The sequence below is a fragment of the Empidonax traillii genome, unplaced genomic scaffold, assembly GCF_003031625.1.
Source record: "Empidonax traillii isolate 1590-97213 ecotype Southwest subspecies unplaced genomic scaffold, ASM303162v1 scaffold675:size783547, whole genome shotgun sequence".
Taxonomy (NCBI): domain Eukaryota; kingdom Metazoa; phylum Chordata; class Aves; order Passeriformes; family Tyrannidae; genus Empidonax; species Empidonax traillii.
Genome location: NW_020955868.1, coordinates 600,706 through 615,246, shown reverse-complemented (window position 1 = coordinate 615,246; position 14,541 = coordinate 600,706). Strand labels below are relative to the sequence as shown.

The following is a 14,541-nucleotide window of genomic DNA, read 5'->3' as shown; positions in this document are numbered from 1 at the left end:
CATTTAATCCAACCTTGATTCAAGAGTGGTTGAATTCTATCAGTGGTCTGTTACTGAGCACTCAGCAAGTCTTGGATCTTTCCTTGTCTAAAAATTCTCCTGTGTGCTTCTTGAAGAATTTCTAGGTTTGTCTTCATTTCTCCTGTTGAGAAATGACCGTACCAATACTTCAAAACACTACCCTGCCTAAACGCAGGGACATTTCTGTCATGCTCAAAATATTGGATTCTATAGGCTTTTTAAAAGGGAAGGAAAACAAGTAACATTCATACCTAAATTATTTCTTTGCTTTCCATATGTAAGTAAGCCTTCAAGGCTTCCCTAACTTGTGTTAAGGAGGAATGGAATAAATAGCCAAATCTTTTGTACTGTTCTACACAGAGGAATAGTACCTTTTCCTAGAAGAAATAAACCCCCACAAACTCTTACTGTATTATCAGAGACTCAAACAAAGAGCACGCAAGGTTCACCTGCTCCCTGACCTTTGCAATGAAGACGGTAAAAATCTTTAAATAAAAAAAAAAAATCAGTCAAACTGATTTTGCAGGAAGGAAAAATAAGGTTAAAAAATAGCTTAGAACTAAGATGTTTAAAGTGAAGCAAGATCGGTGGAGTGCCAAACTGATTTTAGATTCTGTGTCCAACCCTAAAGGATAGAAAATTGAAACCTTAGCCAAGGATACGTAGATCCGGCTCAGTAAAAAGATAAAAACAAGTACAAGGACGTGAAAAGATAATTCTGTAGTCCTTACTGGAAATTCAAGATGTTCAGATCAAGTAACAACATGGTAAATTTTTGTTTAAAATCCAGAAGGTTTAAAAATATATTTCCTGCCATAATACAGCATTTTTGGGAAGTGGTGTACAAATGAGGCAGAAGTGTCAAAACAAATGATGGTTCAAACTAGTTTAAGTCTAGCCTAGGAAAACAAGTCATATATTTAACTGAAAATGTGTTTTGTTCCTATAGATGATGAGAAGTTCTCCCTTCCAGACTCTGATGTTGCTTAAAATTTAACAGTCAGTACCAACCTGCCTGTCATTTTATTTAACAGTGAATTCTGACCAAGCGATTGACACAAATGTTCCAAGGATGAACACCTCCATCTAATTATTGTAGCAGCTGCACTAAAGGTTGGATAGATCTGATGTTGTTCTCAGACATGCTTTGCATATGTCAACTTTATATATATATATATATGAAAGCTACTCTGTGCTTTAAAGCACTTTTTTTTTAGACTGTCAGCTTTAGATCGCTGCTAGCTTTGTATGTGGGATGGATGAGGGTAATTTAAATGCACCAGACATCAAAATACAGGATTAAGTCTATGCAACATTCTGCTGCCACAGGATAAGTTTTGTAATCCTCACAGCTACCACTCAGATGTTTCAAAACAAAACTCACCCTTTACCCATCTCGTTATTCAGGCAATCCTGTTAAGTTAAATTTTAAGCATGGTGCTTTTAAAACATTTAAAACAAAAAACCGAAAAACAAAATTACAATTTTCTTTCTCTAGTAGGAAGCTAGTACCTCAAGCAGATACAAGCATGATGGAACACCTAATGCTGTGCCAGATCTATCAGTACTAATGGCTGTGATGAGTGAAGAGCAGAGAAACTCAGTGTTAAGAACCTCTAGCCATGACTTCGTATGGTAGAAGCTGCAACGTGTGCGTGTATTTTCATGGGTATTCTACCAAATGCAATGCGGAAAAAACTATTTATCTGATTGTCCTATGAGATAGTTGGGTAAGCTGCCTTTTCCTGCTCCACAACGAGACAGTCTGGATGCCGTGACGAGGTGCAACAGCTGAAAGTGAGAGGCATACTGTAAATGTGGGGTAAAACCTTTTATAGTGAGATTTAGTTAAAAGAAAACAAAGTTCCTAGTGAAGCATCCAGATATGGAACTGGTGTTTCATTACTCCTAGGCTCTGTCCTAGGGAAAACAGCTTTTATTTATCTTGTTAGCTTCCAGTGTTCCATCTAAACCACATATTTCTGTGGTTAATTACAGCAGCATGCCCAGCATTGCAGCAGAGTTAGATGATTAGCAGACACTCAGCCCAAGCCTGGATATTGTACTGTTGCTCAGCTTGTAACGATGTGACCCAAGCAGGAGCCAGTGCTTACTGAATTCACACCTCTCAGAACTGTCCAGCCCGAACAGGACCCTGCAGCCAGAACTTCTATGGAGAAACAGCTCCACTCCTGTTACTTCTTCCATGCTGAAACTATTCTATTCCAAGGCTGGATATGCAAGGAACAGAATTCAATCTGCCCTCTAGGACACGTGAGTTACACATGATTCAACAGAGGAATTGGTGTTTATTTGTTTCATTTACATCAATATAAATCTCTTTCAGTCAAATAGGAATAAAAAAAGTAGTCAACCCTGGAATTTCACAGTTTACAGTTCCACAGAACGTATATATATATATAAATATATATATATAAAGTGTTACTGTAGACTTATTACAGGTGAAATCTGCAGAGGTATACAGACATAAACCACAAAGCTGCTGTTCTTGTCCTATTACTGCCATGAGACACATTCCTTGTCCTGTACATTACACTGAGTTTCTAAAATGCTTTATTGACATCAGTTCTTTTTCCCCCACCATAGATGCATTGGCGTAGGTTTACTCTCTTAAACACAGCTTACCTGAGTAAGTCCTCAAGATTCCTCAACAGCTGGGACTTGAAAGGGAAAACAGCTAGACAAGAGCAGTATTAATAGTGATGGATGCTTCCTCTATCCAAGACTTCCTCCCCTTTGTATTCCATCATTTCCAGCTCTGCTTAACAGCTACTATATAAAGTCTGACAGCACGTGTGGTATTGTACATGCTTTATTAAAATGGTACTTGTATTTATTTACAATATCTGCAGAAACAATCCCTCCCACATCTTGCATTCAGACAGACACACACACAGACACACGCGCGCAACGCCCCTTCGTTCTACGGGGGTGTGAAGGCTATGCTCCCAAAAGTTAGGCAGCTTCTGGAAAAGGAGGAAGGTGACTTTTTTTTTTTTTTTTTTTTGTGTGTGGTTGTAATTCATTAAAAAGAAGCACGGGAGTATGCATTTGGCCATCACAATGCTAATTTAAGTATATGTAGTATTAACATCTGGCAGTAACACTGAGTATTCCTCTTTTACATTCTATACACAGAATGACATCAAGGCTTTCCAGTCAACAGAACATTCCAACTTCAGTCTCAATGCTGCTTGTAGTGACTATGAAACCGCAATTTGGGGGCTGTCCCTTAAAACAATTCAAGTCTATGTAAGCGAAATAAGGCACAATTAATATTTGATTTGATTTAGAGGATGGGAAAAAGGGGGGAGAGGCAGGCTTCAGATAATAGTTGTTGCAGAGGAAAGGGTGTTACCCAATCCTTTCGAGAAAAGGATGAACTTTATCCCCATCCTAATCTACATGGACTTCTCGTAGAGAACTGAAGTATTCTGCCGGGGCCACTAAACGCCCGCGTACAAAACAAAATCGGAAATTCACATTTTAGCACCAGCTTCAGTAGTCTAACCTACTGATGCTGATGTGCATGAGTACATCTTTCTTTAATGCTGAAGGAGAAAAGACACACGAAACAAGATTCAAACCTTCCTCTGAGCTTGAAGACTCATGTCTTTTAGAGAACTTGTAAGATATACTAGTTGAAGGCTTCAGCTTACTGATAAAAAGGAATAGCATTTTTGCCTTTAAATCCCTGGCCCCTCTTCCCTAATGAAGCCTAACCAGACATTACAAATAAACTGCAACAAAAAATTTGGCAGCACAAAGAATGTCTAGTATTCAAATCTTCACTTGTGAGTATATTATTTTCCTTGTACAAAACCTGTCGAATGTTTTTTCGCAGCAGATGAACTGTACCCAAAGATGCAGGACATTCTGTGATGGGGATAAGAGGTTGCAGTTCCGAAGGCCCCTGACTTTGGTTGTTTACAAAGTTCATTCCTGTTTAGTGTGATCCTTGGTATCTTCCTCATCTGTGTATTCTGATGGTTCTTCCCCTGGTTTTAGGAGTCTACCTACGTAGTCATATTTTTCTGAAAGAGATTTATGATTCCATTACAATCAAATACAGCTGCATTTGCTTGTTAGCCTGGACTACTGCAAATTCACCTTGTTCTCCTACACATTACAGTTCTTAACCTGAATCACTGGAACTGGTGGTAATTTAGCAGCAAGCTCGGCCTCCCAAACCAATCTCTCTACTACTGCTGCTCCCTTCTTTCTCTAACTGTGAGTACCTGGGTTTCTGTTCTCCCGCAGCTGATCAGGCAAAGCTTTGTCACCCAAGGGCTGAAACTGCTGCTCTTCAATCCCTCAGCCTGTTTTGATTTCAGTCAGTGTGAAAAATGACTCTCCCTCCCTCCTGAGGCATGTCTGTCAGAAATTATTTCAAGACAAACTTGCTCAACCCTTTATGCTAAAACAATCTTTAATCCTAATTATAATTCCACGGCATCCAAAGCCAACAACCTGCGAGCAGGAGTTCCATCAGCTGAGCTGATGAGATTTGGGAGTGAAATTCTGTTCTGAAGAGCTAAGAGAACAGTTTTCTTGTATAAAACTAAAAGCTTGAAAAAGATTTAGTACGATACAGTGAAAGGCTCTCTATGGAGGAAAGGCCTGAATTCTCTGGTCTTTTCTTAACAAAGTTACATTGCATTAATAATATCACTGGCAACATTTCTTTAAAAGCTTCCCCAAGCCCAAATCAGTCATTTTTATTAAAAGCATTTCCTTAAGCTAAAGATGTGCTGCTAATTTGAGAATTTACCTTTAAATTGCATTTCCCACTCTCTTACACTTTCCATCTGTACAGCATTTAAGTCCGATAGGTCATCATATTCATCTCTGAGTGCATCTTTATCTAGACAGAAAGTTGCTAGTCCCCTGGAGGCATCTCTGCCAGCAAATATTCCATATGGACCCTCTGAAAACAAAAAGACAAAATTGATGCCTTCAAGTCTTTGTTGACGGTAACCAAATCTCTCTTCTTTACACAGTCTGCCAAAGCCATAAATTAAAATTGCGCCGTGATGGGAACAGCAGCAGTTTCAATGCCGTGGCTGTTCGACACTCAACAGCACTGCAATTCAATCTTTAATGTCACTGGGAGATAAAGTCTGCTGAGAGAAGCAGAACCAGGAAAATAACTTTGAAGGGATATCTGGAAAAATCCCTGTCAGTTGATGCAAGTCAGTTGATGCAAATTCCAAAGGGACCAGAGGCTGGAATTCAAAAGAAACGCACTTCTATTAAACAAAACATTGAGTATTTACAAGACAGGCATTAACAGAACCAAACTGTATACACATCTTAATTAGAAAGTCATTATTATAAATAAATATAATTTAAGAGTGCTAGTTAATAATTTCACTTCACTTATAGAACCACACGAACTTTCTACAACTTTTGTGACATTTCTTACTTCTGTGCAAATCTCCTCACTTACTCTGGGCAGCAGATCCTCCATATCCCTATCCTGTACTGCTCTTGAAAACGGCACAAATTGTCACGTTAAGAATATAAAGCGACTACTTCCTCTGTGCCTTTTGACCAACGCAAAGCAGCACAAATATGCCAATAAAATTTTCGAGCAATGACTGTAAAACAAATATTATTACAAAGAGAACTGGATGATTTGCAAACTAACAACTTTCAGCATACGGTTGGTAACTGGCTCTCTCAAATGTTATTTAACTGAAAAGACTTTAGGCATATCTTAGATTTTCTTGACCTAAAACCAAATACCTTAATTCAAAACAGTTAAAACAAACAAGGAAAAAAAAAAAACAAACCCACAACCAAAAAGCAAACCAAAAAGCAAACCAAAAAACCCCACCCACTTGCAAGTTTTCTGTCCTAACTGCAGCAGCTGAGCGCCAGGGGGATGCCCAAGGCTTGCTACAGAGTGGTTGCTACTTGAAGATAAACAGGCCAGGACCCTTCTCTGGCTTACCTCTCGACAGTGGCCGTCAGCCTGGAGAAAAGGCAGCACCCACGGGCAAGAATGAACACAAGCAAGTGGCAACACACTGTCCTTCACCCCCTCTATTGCCTGCTGGAGCACCTCAGACCTCTTCTGCACCAGGACGAGCCACGGGAAATCAATCCAAGAGGCCGGTTTCCTCCCAGGCCGCTCGCTCCAGCCACCACACCTATCTGCTCTTGCGGGGGGCATTGACTCCGGGGTTCAGACAGAGGCTGAATGCAGCAGGAAGAATTCCTGAGGCAAGGAACCCGAGTACCGTACGGATTAGAAGAAACTACGTCCTCACCAGAACTGGTGTCATCTCTCCACCCCGGAGTGCTTGGCATTGTAAGCTGCTTACAGTCAGACCTGAGAACAGAAGGGTGTCTCGTGTGCCAAAGACAATTCCCTTGTCTCTCTGGAAATAAACCAACTGATTTAAAAGCAGAAATTCCACAGAAAGTAGGTACTGGAGAACGAACTATCAACTGGAAGTTTGCACTGTACCAATCTGGCCGTAAGAGACAATCATAATGATCAACAGCATGACGTGCTCATGTGTTTGGATATTTAGCTCCAGGAACAACATCACAAAAACTACCTCTGGGATCAGAAGCTACATTTAGAGTACTAAGGAGAAACAAAGGCAAGAGGGCTAGTGAACTCTATCATTCCTGTTTGCATCCTGAATTAGATGTTTATTTGCAAAACGGGATTTAGAGACTGACATCGACCCTATACCAGTGCAATTTGCATACTCAGTCCCTTCCCACAGACCAGGCTAAGAGGCAGTGATGCCCACCATCTGCAACACAACAGTTTCTTCAAACAAGAAGTCTTGCTTCACTCAAAAGAGCAGTCATTCAAGTGGTCTGGGTTTTTATGTTCTGCATGAAGAACTGGAGCTACAAACAGCCCTTCCAAACACCATGATGAGTAAATCCTTAAGAGCAATTGTATGTTACCTGATGTCCCCCACCAACAGTATTCTGTCCCCAGTTTTTCCTTTCTCTGAAGTGTTTCAAGCAAATAGTGCCCTAAGTCCTACTATTTGGATAATGTGTTATCTAAATATCTCGATAATACACTTCACTGAAGGCATGAAAGCTTTTAGAATGTATCAGCTTGCATTAAGATGCAAAATTTCCGCAAATATCTTTTAATCTCATATGCTATTATACCAACTTCTTTTTTCTTTCCTGCAATTGAATCTAAATGTTAACACTCCAGATTGTTTACTACAGAAGTATTTAGAAGTCACAGAGAAACCATGGAGCCACATCCGAGCACTCAGAGGAATGCTAACTTGTAAAAATCAGCCTTTGGACTCAGTAGACAGCACTTCAAATTCCAGCTCCGCAAATGTAACTTAAAAATATGTCCCATCCTTTACTAAAAGGTAATTACTGAATGATGATTATGAAAAAATGGTGCGAGCTTGGCTTCACCTTAGTTACAAGGTTGCTAAAATGAAATTCAGAGTACTCAATATGAGCAATCTACTTCAAGATTTAAAGCTGTCATTCAGGTACTTCTACACAGAGTTTAAGTACAGTGTTTTATATTAATACAGAACACACAGGTCTGGGGTTCTGCTATAAGCCCTTGCCTGTTATTCAATTTTATATAAAATAAAAGTGCAACACTCTTAAAAAGGTATTTTGCACATCAGATTTCATTGCACTTGGAGAAGCATCTAGGAAGGTGCCAGCACAGAGAACCTCAGGGAGAAAATATCCTTCAGGAACATGATTCTGAGGTAAAAACATTAGTGCAATCCTAGACACGCTCCCACAGAGCAATTTACTACCCCAGTCCTTCTTTCCTTTTGTCTGCCCACCTATGTAGACTGGCTCCTGCTGTAAATAATTGACTGCAGCATGACACGATAGACACACTGAAGAGAGGGCAAAAACAGAGGCCTGCAAAACCAAAGTGATTTTTCGAGACCCTGTCACAAAATCTCAATGGTTTCCTTTTGCTGTATCCCCAAATTAGCTATTTCATAGTCAACTATGTCTTTAAAAAAATTCTCCTCCCACTCCCATTTGGCATCTCACAACAGCGAAAGTCAGGCAAGTGTCAAAACCAATTAAAATACGTCTGCCACACGTTACTGGGCTACGTGGTGCTATGAGCCTTAGTGAGGGAAAACGCTGTTCCTTGAAGAATGCTTTCCTTCCCACCGTGGCTTTCACAAATTAAAGCACTCTGTTTCAGAGCCTTTGTTTATTTTAGCCCTGAGACTGATTATCAAGACCACGTATTTGCCTACGTAACTCCACATCTATACCACCATTTTCCCCTGTATAAAGTCCTCATCTACCTTACAGCTCCACCTTGTATAAAGTACACCCTTCCCTAAGCTACAACACTCACAATGTGTTGCTACACACCACCTGCAGATCCTCATTTCCTTTGAGAATCTTTTAGTTAAGAATCTGGCAGCCTTGATGAACCTGACATTGTGTTCCAGCTTGATATTTGTCTTTATTCACAATAAACTAGGTAGCTTGAGAACTGGTAAAATCAAAATACCTTTGCAATTCCTGCACTCAGGATTTCTGCACCTCCTAGCCCTGTTTTGGTTCTCGAATGAAGATTTAATTTCTCTTTGCAGACACCTTAAGGCAACAGCAAGCAAGGAAAAATATATTTAAGCTAAAGCACCGTATTAAAAACGTTGAAGTATGAAGTTTTTATTTGGAAACCCTGCTTCTAGTCACTTCCTCCAAAACAGGCTAAACTGGATCTTGGAATAGCATGCATTTCAATTTTCAGCCAGTCTGGCTAATAGTTCCCCCAGCAAAGCCTATGCTCGTATTCAACTTGGGAGTGGATATTCTTGGCTACCAAAGAGGCCACCTGACCATTTCAGTTCTGTACCAGCTTTGTGGAACATCCCAGACTATTGTTACAAAACTAGTAAAGAAGTGAAAAGTGTACACTGAACTTTGGATTGCTCCAACAGGCAGTGCAGGGATCACACCACAGATAGCCACGTGGACTTTATAGCTAATGAAGTGATATGTAATCTAAAAATCGTATTCATTTTCACAAAGCCCGTCATGTGATTTCTCTGAAGAAGCCACACAGGTTTACAAGGATCAGTTTTAAACCAGCAGTTTGGGTTCCTTCAAGTAGTCAAAAAGCACTTCCATGCAATCACCAAATATGCAAAGTGTACCAGATGTTCTTTGCATCTGCTGATTCCGTGCAGCCACTGGAAATAACCCCTGTTTTGTCTGAAGCTCAGATATTCATGGATGACATTTGTTCATCTGCAGACAAAAATATTAACAACTGCATTACTCCACCACTTTGCCTACTTTTTCCACTCCAGCTCAAAGTAAAAACTCCACTGGCTGTTCCACATTTTCCATCTGAATCCTGACATGTGTTTGTTCGGTGTTGCATCTTTCATGAGGGAATGAAAAAGCTACAAATGAGACAAAGCCATTTTGAGACGCATCTTGAAAGCAGAAGCTTTCTAATAACATTTATTACTGGGAATTCAAGGTGACATACTTTACTGCTCCAGATTTACACGAAAGGAAAGATGTGGGTTAATTTTGAGTTACAACTTGCATGAAAAGTGTGTGTTCTTAGGAGACCACTCCACCAAGTCTACAGGCTAAGATGGAAATTTCTTAGAAACACGGGTCTAAATCTGACCCCTCAGGCATAAAGCCAGAGGGCCTCACTCTTGCTTATTTCCTTTTTAACTCTCTGGGGAAAAAAAGTGCAAGAATCAATGACCCAGTTTCAACTGAAGGGGCAGACAACAAGAACTGCTAAGAGAGCCTGCAGTTGAGCAGTGAAGAGATTCCTGGAAGATAGTTCCATTCTGGAGGAGGACCTAGATTCTACATCTTGCTTTAGTGGGAAATGCTCTGGCCAACTGTTTTATCCCATAATACAACAAGCAATGCTGGCCAGGCTTTTTGATTAAATGAAAGCGATGCTGCTGCGTGCTGGATTTAACATCTACGTGTCACTAACAATGATGTCACTGTCACATTCTGATGTGTCTTGCTCTAAGCATACCTGCTTGATCAGGCCCCTCAAACCTCAGGTGACTTAATGATCTCAGAGGTTTTTTTCCAACCTAATCGATTCTGTGACTGGGACATGACCGGTTTTAAACAGGAACTAGGAATTTACAGAGACCTTCTGTTATACACAGTTATTCAAGTTTTAAGGAATGTATTGACGTTATGAAAAAAGGAAAAAGAAATTTCAAAAACGATAAGGAGAAGCTGACAGACACAAGGAGCAGAAGCAGAGGAAGAGAGGAGTGATGATTTTCTTGCTCAAAAGCACTTTACTGGCTGCTGCTCTCCATGAACACGGCCTGGAGGCTCAGGACAACCCCTGCACCCTGGTGGCAAAGGCACTACTCCCTTTAACCAGAAGTATGGAAACAATCTCTCACCAATAGCATGTATACACCTTTTAGTTTTACTGCTCCTGGTTGGAACTCCATTTTATCCAGAAATGCTGTTTCTCTGAAAAGCTGAATCCCAGGGGGAGACACATGTCATTACACAGACACCAGAGAGCTGACAAACATCAAAAACACAGAGAAGACAAACACCTGAGAGAAAGCACTTCTTTCCCCTAGTCTTATCCTCCATACTTATCTGTAACCCCTCAGCCTGTTGTGTTCTTAAGCTAAGGTCACCCTTAACAGAATTCTCCAGACACATCATATATAACGTCCCTCCTGCAGCATTTCACTCTGACCATACCCTTGGAAAGGATGTATGGAAAAGCACCATGTGGTCGAGAGAGACACAATGAAGTTCACAGCACTCAATTCCAAAGAAGTCTAACAGCACGGGATTATTTTCATTCGAAGGAAGAACTACTACCTTATCTGTTCCTCCTGGCAAACTTGGAAAATCAGAAATCTTCATGACAACTTGAAAGACAAGAGTGGGACGAGAAATGAGTTGACAGTGGCAACGTACTGCAGCGAAGGGAAGTCGGGAAATTGATTTTTTTAAGATCATGAAACATTCAGTACCAAGAAGTGACGTGAACAGGTGCATACACAGGATTGCATATACAATCTTGCTTTGTCATGCTCAAAGACATATATTTTTCATAAATGCACAAGTATTTGCTAAGTTAATCAAAACCTGTGTACAGCATTACCTTGGTGTGCCAATTTAAACGCTAAATATTAAGATTTGCTGACATAAAGTACTTTAAATCTTACAATGCCCTTGTAGTGACAAATATGCAACCAGAAATCTTGATACAAACCAACATGAAATTAAATGTTGCAATGAAAGAAACAGTAGATACTGTGTCTTTTTAAAAGGCAAGACAGCATACACAAAAGGTACTAATCATTAGACCCTAAATCATGAGATGTGATTACAGATGGGAAATCATCCCAAAACAGCTTCTCTGAAAGCCTGGTTATGTGATATTTTTAACAGTTAACCACTAATTGTCTACTTTACTTCTTTTAGAGTTTGTGTGTGATTAAGGAAAAGGCAATTAATTAAAATTAATAACCAATCAAAGCATTCTAGGACACTTACTCACTGGAGCACAAGCAGAGGTGGCACCTAAGTGAAATGTTGAAACAAAGGGCATCCTTGCAGGACAGCGCAGCATTTCAGAAAAGAACTTGCAAGTAAAGTTTTAAATTAAGAGTTCAGTGTAAGCAAAGTGGGTTTTGGAGGCACAGACAGTTAAATGTGTAATGTAACCTTCTCTTGCTCTTAACTAAAAAGCCTTAGACATACCAAAGACTAATAGGATACTCATGAGATAAACTGCGGAAGGCTTAAAGAAGACAACATGAGAAAAGCTAAAAAAATCTGAAAAACATTTCGATTAAGTGTTCAAGAAGGTGAAGTTTTCAGTCATGGCTGTTTGACAGGATGACTTCAACAGTCTATCAGTATTTAAAAATACCTTAACTCTATGTATGTAAAGGGCTCTTCAATGAAACAGGCCAAAGTATAACAGGATTCACTGGATGTAACTTAAAACCATGACAGTTTTGAGTAAAATCAGAAGTCTGGTAGGAACTTTAATGGAATCTCAACTCTTGGACAAAAATGTGGACTAATGATAATTTTGTGCATTTTTTAACGTTCTGCTGCAAGTAGAAAAATAAGGAACACCTTTGCATCCAAACCACACTGAAGGAGAAAAACCAGACCTTATTTTCATGGCATCAGAAGACACCTGAGACAGCCACGTTATTCAACGTTAACCCAGCACTGCAGACACACTTATGACTGACAGTGAGCCCTCAGCCAGTGCTTTCTGCTGTCTTCCAAGCTGACACACTATTTCACATCAGTACCTCAACAAAGTACCAAAGGCTTATGGTCAGAGCCTGAAAAATCAGCAAAGCCAGTGCTCTCAGCTCTTTCTTCTGCACTTCCCTTTCCACGCTCCAGCTACGAGATGTAAAATTACCCTGAGAACTGCTGTGGACATCTGCCTACTCTGATTGAAGCCTTTCTGAAAAGGCCTCAACCAGCTGTAGGAGACTTTTCCACCTGACCCTTCTCAGATCTTTTGAGGCCTGCAAACCACCTACTGGCATTTTCCTTTTCAGCCACAAAACGGCTGCAAGAAAAAATTCCGACATGTATCCCAAGAGGGAAACCACATCAGCATGATTCAAATATCAACATGCTTGGCAGAGAACACACAGCTGATGATGCACACAGTGAGCTTCACTATCCTACCGTGCAACGTCCCAAGTCACAGATCTGACAGACAAAGACGGTGTCAGTTGTTAGAAACAGGCAAGCTTTCACTACAGGGGAGAAGAAAAACCAAACACCTTTGTCTCTTTAGAGATGTTTAGATCATGGTTCAGAACTGTGTCATGGAGTAACCTGTCAACTTACTGGTGTTCTGAATTTCATGCAGCGTGTGTATTACCTGCATTTCATGTCAGCAGGTCTCAGTTTAAAAGCCCCCCAGTGAGAGAGACGAAAGAACTAGCCTGATTAAATGCCATGGAAGCTGCAGCTCACCAGACTGCATTTTTTCAGCTTTACTGGTCGATAAACAACATAGCACACGGCAGGGTACTCCAGATCCCATTGGTAACTTTAACAGTCAAAAAAGCATTTTGATTTAAATACAGCAGCTTCAGTTTGTGCAACTGGTGTCACAAACTTCGAGGCTAACAAGAGTTACAAAATTCTAGCCTAATTCGTCCACAGAACTGCTTGTCCTTTCCCAGCTTAGAACCAAAGACTTGTAACATGCCAATTCTGTGTTTTTCCTTTTGTGACCTCAATCATTAAATAATAATAATGATAACTTGAACTATTTCCTGGGGCAGGGGGAAGTTATCCTCTCTCCACCCTTCCTACAAGGACACTTCCCATGCCTACTATGAAAAGTCCTGCATAGTTTGAATAAATCAAGTTTTCCAAACCACCACTGTTTAAGAAAATTATCAGCACTCATACCCTCATTTCCTTTGGCATCAGATGAGAACACAGTGCACACTGGTAAGTTTACCCCCCTCGTTATTAAGAACACTATTTGTTAGGAGACAAATACGCTGCAGTTTCACAAGATACAAGGTGGGTGGGAAAACATTAACGTTGCCTTTGAAGCTTACTTTTCTGAACCTTCAAAATACACATTTCCTCTCCCAAGAAGAATATCACCTATCTTTCTGTTTAAGAACTCAGGTTGATTTCTGCACTCTTCCCAATGGCAGCAACATAGCAGTCCCTGAGCTCTCCCTGCCCTGCCTCTATCCTGATTAAAATTCATCCTCAATATGGCATAAATAAATAACCAGCTGGTTGTTTTTCTCTCCTGAGCCGTAAGCGCTAGAAGAAAGCATTGCTCAGCTGCACTGGGGAAACCTACTAGAAAAGACAAAAGGGAAAAAAAAAATAGCATTAAACATCGCACATCCAAATCAAGGCACCTGGAAAAACGAGGGATGCCTGAGGAGAACCCAGACCCGGCGTGCATCACCAACCTAACACCGCCGGTGGGTCCCAAGCGGCCAGGCCGGCACTGCCCCCCGCCCCCCCGCCGTCTCACCGGGCCCGTAGAACTTGCTGCCTTTGGTCACGTCGAAGACTTTGCCGTTGACAGCCAGGAGGATGCGGGGGTTGCGGGCGCCGTCGAACTCGCGCAGCTGCTCCAGGGAGAAATCCCGGCGCTTCATGCGCGGCAGCGGGGCGGCCTCGCCCCTCCGGGCCGCGCCTCCCGGCCCGCTCCGCGTCCCCCAGCGCAGGTACAGCCGGTAGGCGGCCAGCAGCGCCAGCGCCAGCAGCCCCAGGCTCAGCAGCATCTGTCCGCCCGCCGCCACCGCGCCGCCGCCCCGGCCGCCCTCAGTGCCGAGCCCCTGCCCATCGGCCGCCATCGCTGCCCGGACAGCGCGCGCCCGACCGGGACACGCCCCCCCCCGCGCCCGCCGCCCCGCCCGCTTCCCATTGGCTGCCGGCCCGAGGCGGCCCCGCCCCCACCGCGGCTCGCGCCCCGCCGGCGAATCGGGGCGCGGGCCCGCCCCGCGACGG

The 14,541-nt window shown here is 41.8% G+C and overlaps 2 protein-coding genes across 2 annotated transcripts in view; one reads left to right on the top strand and one right to left on the bottom strand.

Moving 5' to 3' along the window:
* The window catches only part of LARP1B (La ribonucleoprotein domain family member 1B), a 25,300-nt gene extending 20,710 nt beyond the window's left edge, over nucleotides 1-4,590 (top strand). The window contains exon 20 of the mRNA XM_027899546.1: nucleotides 4,175-4,590. Within this exon, the coding sequence (XP_027755347.1) occupies nucleotides 4,175-4,206 (32 nt within the window). The 3' untranslated portion in view covers nucleotides 4,207-4,590. The remainder of the gene's footprint in view (nucleotides 1-4,174) is intronic.
* PGRMC2 (progesterone receptor membrane component 2) lies at nucleotides 2,314-14,442 on the bottom strand. The gene is made up of 3 exons (XM_027899548.1): nucleotides 14,063-14,442; nucleotides 4,814-4,969; nucleotides 2,314-4,076 (listed from the first exon to the last, which is right to left on the bottom strand). Exons 1-3 carry the CDS (start codon nucleotides 14,385-14,387, stop codon nucleotides 3,979-3,981), a joined length of 579 nt encoding a protein of 192 aa, XP_027755349.1. The 5' UTR covers nucleotides 14,388-14,442; the 3' UTR covers nucleotides 2,314-3,978.
* Nucleotides 14,443-14,541: the final 99 nt, after the last annotated feature.